The 6000-nt window shown below is 37.3% G+C and overlaps 1 protein-coding gene across 3 annotated transcripts in view; it reads left to right on the top strand.

The window, feature by feature from the left end:
- Positions 1-211: 211 nt before the first annotated feature.
- The window catches only part of DDX4 (DEAD-box helicase 4), an 87943-nt gene continuing 82154 nt past the window's right edge, over positions 212-6000 (top strand). For all 3 annotated transcript variants that reach the window (XM_055332172.1, XM_055332173.1, XM_055332171.1), the window contains exon 1: positions 212-283. In XM_055332172.1, the coding sequence (XP_055188147.1) occupies positions 212-283 (72 nt within the window). The remainder of the gene's footprint in view (positions 284-6000) is intronic.

Here is a 6000-nt window from a genome sequence, read left to right as displayed (position 1 = left end):
AGATATAAAGTAAGAAAACTTCCCTCTTTTTGAAAACGCTTTTGGGGAAGACCAGTTATTTCAGTAGTTTCAGGAGGTGTATGTGACATTATGATAGTTTATGCTTTGAGATCTAGGATTCTGATCTAACAGAGGCCAAATGTGTCTGTTGTTTGCTTCTCCTTTTTTTTTTTTTTTTTTTTTTTAGATAAAAACAGAACTGAAAGCCACCATGGGAGATGAAGATTGGGAAGCAGAAATAATCAAACCTCATATGCCTTCCTATGTTCCTGTATTTGAAAAGGTAGTAACATTGAAAGTTTGTGGTTATTAAATGCTACAGATTATATCAAAGTTGAAAATCACCGTGGTGGAAAAGTTAAAAATTACAGTCTGTTTCAGTATGCTGTGCCTACCTCCATCTATCTGATTGTTATTAACTATCTTAAGGGCGGTGAGAAAGAGGCACTCTAGGCTTCAAATGGAATAAAATCGGTAATTTGATAATTAGAATAAATGTAATACTATTACATACTTACTGTGGGTGGAAGCAGGCTGGTACAAATGTGGTTGGATATGTCTGAGAGACATTTATATTAAAAACTGAAAAATACTGTTTGGTTTTGGGTGATGTTTTGAATTCTTAAAATTGCTTTTATACATCTTATCTCAAGATGAACATGGTAGGCTTATTATCAGTGCTCTGCTTTTGAAATGTGCGAATAATCAGATCTTTTTCCTTAGTGGTGTCAGATCTTTTTCTTTAGTGGCATTTGGAGAATTACATTGTAATTCAAAAGAAGAGGCCTTGGAGTTGGTTTTTGGCTTTCTGTTCTGACTTGAAAATGGACTTAAAAAAAACTCTGCTTTAGAAGTTTATGTGTGTATTTATATATATATACACACACACACACACATATTTAGAAGTTAATATATTTTAAGGGATTTTTTTTTTTTTTTGCGTGTTAACCTACTTGAAATTTCTCCAAAAGTTGACTCTTTTCTTTTAGAATTTTTTTTAAAGATTTATTTATTAATTAGAGACAGAGAGAGAGAGAGAGAGAGCCAGAGACACAGACACAGGCAGAGGGAGAAAGCAGGCTCCATGTAGGGAGCCCAACATGGGACTCAATCCAGGATCTCCAGGATAAGGCCCTGGGCCGAAGGCGATGCCAAACCGCTGAGCCACCCGGGCTGCCCAATTCTTTTAGAGTTTCTTTTTCTTTTTCTTTTTTTTTATTGGAGTTCAATTTGCCAACATATAGCATAACACCCAGTGCTCATTCTGTCAAGTGCCCCCCCTCAGTGCCTGTCACCCAACCCCCCCCCCTCCGCCCACCTCCCTTTCCACACTACCCCTTGTTCATTTCCCAGAGTTAGGTGTCTCTCCTGTTTTGTCACCCTCACTGATGTTTTCACTCATTTTCTCTCCTTGCCCCTTTATTCCCTTTCACTAATTTTTATATTCCCCAAATGGATGAGACCATATAATGTTTGTCCTTCTCCAGTTGACTTATTTCAGCCTAATACCCTCCAGTTCCATCCACGTTGAAGCAAATGGTGGTTTTTTTGTCGTTTCTAATAGCTGAGTAATATTCTTTTAGAATTTCTTGTTTGCATTTATGTTGGTCCATTTTGTTACTTCAGATGATATCTTGGAAGTTCTTATATCATACAAAAATATAAAATATGTAGTCCTTTATTTGTTTTAGTTGGATTTGATCTGTATGTAAAGTTTATTTCAAAATACAAGATGATAATATGAATTTATCATTTTTTTGGAACTGACATCTTTCATGTGTTACTTTTTTAATACTCCTTTATCATAAAAATTTCATTACAACATTGGGAAAAGAAGAGAAATATTGCTTAACAGTCTTGCTTATTAGTACACTTTTGTAAATTTTTAATAGATTTTCTTCTTTTTTCTCCAATGGTAGTACATAAAAGTGTTTTTGATTGCAGCTTTTTCATTCTTCAGCACTAACTATTCTGTATTACTACTAATTTCCTAGAAGTAATTTCTTGCCTTTGCATAATATGTCATGGAATGGATCTACCATAATTGATTTTCTGTTGGTGGGAATTTAAGATGTTAGCTTTTCACTATAATGTCAAGAATATCTACAGTTTTTTTTTTTAAGATTTTATTTATTTATCTGACAGCACAAGCAGGGGGAGTGACAGGCAGAGGCAGAGGGAGAGGGAGAAGCAGACTCCCCACTGAGCAAGGGACTTGACTCAGGGCTTGATTCCAGGATCCTGGGATCATAACTGAGCTGAAGGGAGATGCCTGACTGAGCCGCCCAGGCACCCCTACAGTTTATATTTTGATTTAATTTGGGAGTATTTTTTTTCAAAAATGGAATTACATGGTCAAAAGGCATTTTATGGTTCTTTTTACCCCTGGTTCTCCATAGACTCATTTTATTACAAAGTTTAATTCACAGATAAAGATTTTTTTTTTTTTTTTTTTTGGATAGTCACAGAGAGAGAGAGCCGCAGAGACATAGGCAGAGGGAGAAGCAGGCTCCATGCACCGGGAGCCCGATGTGGGATTCGATCCCGGGTCTCCAGGATCGCACCCTGGGCCAAAGGCAGGCACCAAACCGCTGCGCCACCCAGGGATCCCGATAAAGATTTTTCAGTTGAACTTTAATACTTACCTAATTTTTATTTCTTCTTGGTCTGAGATTTTTATCTTCATTAAGTTTTCTTCAAATAGTACACTAGACTGTAGCATGTTGTGTATATTTATTGCATAGGATGTCTGAAATTGGGGATGGTTGACTGTGAGAGCTTTCATATTTACTTTTCTTGAAATATTTTTGCTCTTTAGTAACAAACCTTGTTTCTTAGAATTTAGGAATTCTAAATTGAGGATACCTTATGATTCCTAATACATATTTATGTGGGGCCAATTTGTAAATTTTTTTCATTGTCTGCAAATAAGTTTAGAATTAAGATTCCTCGTGCTGGTTGTGCAATTAGTTATCTGACCCAGTTGACTTGAAGGAACATGGTGCAATAAATGGCTTTGTCTGTGTGCCTTGGTTGAAAAAAAAGTGCAGAAAATGAGGATGAATACATGATATGTATGTGTGGGAGAGATCTGAGGTCTTTTGTTCAGCCTAGTTTGTTTTAAAGGCACTACTTTGGTTAGCTGTTCTGAATTTCTGTTTCAAGAGACAGCCTGGCTTTTGTTTTTTAAAATTTGTCCTGGCTCTGCAGCTGTCTTGGATTGATACTATCTTTAAAAATATCTGATCATCCTGAATATTTTTCAGGATCTTTTTTTTTGAAATTTAATATTTACCCATGCTTATATAATTATGAACTAATATGCTGAGTTTCTGATAGCTGTTGGAACTTCCTAAATATAGGCTTTTGAAGTTGGTATACCAGCTGGGTGTCAAACAGTGAAAGATGTGAGGTTAAGAAAAATTTGATTATCTAGTAATTATGTAGTCCAGACATCTCGGTTGTTAGGCATTTGCACATTGTATATAAGCTTGTTGGGATGAGTATTGGAGTGGATGAGTATGGTGAATGTAACAAGTTATTGGGTTTGCTTACTAGCTGTGTAATGAATGCTGCTTGTTAGATGACCATGGGAGTAAGTCTCCATATTGATTGCTTCTGTCTCATCCTTTTGCCTTTTGGTAGCACATTTCAGAACACAAATACTCTTGTGGTTAAAGTGGACATAGCTTGAGATAATTGGTTCATCCACAATAACAATTTTTAAGTAGGCCCCACACCAAATGTGGAGCTCAGCACAGGGCTTGGACTCATGACTCTGAGATCAAAACCTGAGCTGAAATCAAGAGTCAGATGCTTGGAGGAGGGCGGGGGTGGTGGGGAGGTGGTGGGTGGGGGTGAATGGGTGACGGGCACTGAGGGGGGCATTTGATGAGATGAGCACTGGGTGTTATTCTGTATGTTGGCAAACTGAACACCAATAAAAAATAAATTTATTATTAAAAAAAAGAGTCAGATGCTTAACTGCCTGAGCCACCCAGGCATCCCCACAGTAATAATTTTATTAAGCAGTGCTAGCAAAGTTTATAATTGTCTAGATAAGAAAATAAAGTTTGGGACTTCTCTGTTCACATTCATAGTATGATTCTGAAGTAGCAGGAAGAAATGTGGCCCTCGGACTCATTGAGTTGGCAGCCTCCAGAAGTTGAAATGCTACAGCCTGTAGAAGATTATGAGCAATTTCTGCTTATAATCATCACTGGGATGTGGGAGGATACTGTGTCCCTTATTAGAAAGCAGGGAAATTCTTATATGCTAAATACGTGCAACTTGTGGAAGCCAGTTAAAATGGTTCCAAATAAAAGCCCAGATGGCAAGCTTGGAGGAAAGAGCTGTGACATCTTTGAAATCGAAATAATAGAGTTGACGATACAGTGCTAAAAAAAGGTATGAGAAGGTGGAGAGAAGGCTAAAGAGATGGCAGAGATGTTGATGGACCAGGTCTGGAAGAGAGAAAAGTGAATCCTTTTGAAGATCAACAGTTTACAGCCAGTGGATTCTAGTCAACTGATAGATATTGTGTGATGCCAGAGAGAAGGTGAAACCTAGAGAGTTTTTTGCTTTCTTTTTTTCCCCTGTGTCTGTACTCTGTCCTCATTGCACTAGGTTTCTCTCCTAGTATGGGATAGATGATTTCACTATGAGTTTTGATTGATAAATTTCTTTTTGAAATAACTTTTATTTGGAAGATGCTGTCATGTACAGAAATTAGGGCCTAGATTGTATGATTTTGCAGCAGTCACATTGGTTCCTGGCTTTGGTTGTTATTTCTAAATTTTGAGGTGCTTTGCCCTTTCTTGTGATATGCTAGCTAGCTCTCTTGAACTTTGGGTATGTGTGTGATACATGAGACTCACAGTTGGGAGTTGTCGAGCCATGCAATTGCTGACGTAGCTGCAGGAATTTAGAAGATGTCTCCATGTAGCAATTGCTGAAGAAAGAGAAGTAAAGGACCAGACTTTAACTGAGGATATGAATGTGGCTGATCTGGCTAGAACTGATCAATCAGAAGAAGGGATAGAGGATAATATTGTTTGTATTTTGGAACTTTAATTTCTACATTAGACCAAAGGAGGTGACATTGTTTGAAATTTAAATTTTATGCAGCACACTATCATATAAGCTGTCAGTTTATTTGGACAACCTATCTCAGCTATATGTGGCATGGAACCTAGAATAGGAAGTGAGATCTTGGTATTCTGTATAAATTGATACAATACTCTGATGCATTTCAGGAGATTCTGGGTATAAAAATGAAAGAGCAGCCTGGGTGGCTCAGCGGTTTAGCGCTGCCTTCAGCCCAGGGCGTGATCCTGGGGACCCGGGATCGAGTCCCACGTTGGGCTCCCTGCATGGAGCCTGCTTCTCCCTCTGCCTGTGTCTCTGCCTCTCTCTCTCTGTGTCTCTCATGAATAAATAAATAAAATCTTAAAATGAAAGAGATATTTGTTAAGGACTTAAAGGGGCTGGGGAAAAAAACATGGAGCTATCTGCATTAGACTTGAAGGGGCTGGGGAAAGAAAACAGGAAACTATCTGCATTGGACCCCTATTGGACAGGGAGGAGGCATCTTCAGGGTTCATAAACTGTCCAGCTAGAAATTTATTTGAATAGCAGATCTGACAAGTTTTTGAGGTCAAAACCTTAATACAGTAAAATGAAAAAAACAAAAACAAAAACTTCCCATGTTAATAGAAGAATTCATTTGCTTAAAAAAACAAAAGACAAAAAAAAAAAAACAACCAAAAGACAAAAGAATTCATTTGCTTAAAAAAAAACAAAAGAAATTGTGATATTCCAGAATTGAAAATATTAAGAGTACATACAAGGTCAAAAGAAATGTGCTTGCCAAAATGCAAATAGATTATTTGCAGCTGCATATGGGAACTCTTAAGTGTAAAACATTTTGAAATTTCTAAATTGGCTTATTTGGATAGTTAAAGAGGTTATAAATGGTTTACACCCAAATGTTCTACAAGT

This window comes from Nyctereutes procyonoides, unplaced genomic scaffold (assembly GCF_905146905.1).
Source record: "Nyctereutes procyonoides isolate TBG_1078 unplaced genomic scaffold, NYPRO_anot_genome, whole genome shotgun sequence".
In the NCBI taxonomy this organism is placed as follows: Eukaryota; Metazoa; Chordata; class Mammalia; order Carnivora; family Canidae; genus Nyctereutes; species Nyctereutes procyonoides.
The sequence above is the reverse complement of the archived record's forward strand: the minus strand, read 5'-3'. Positions and strand labels throughout refer to the sequence as shown.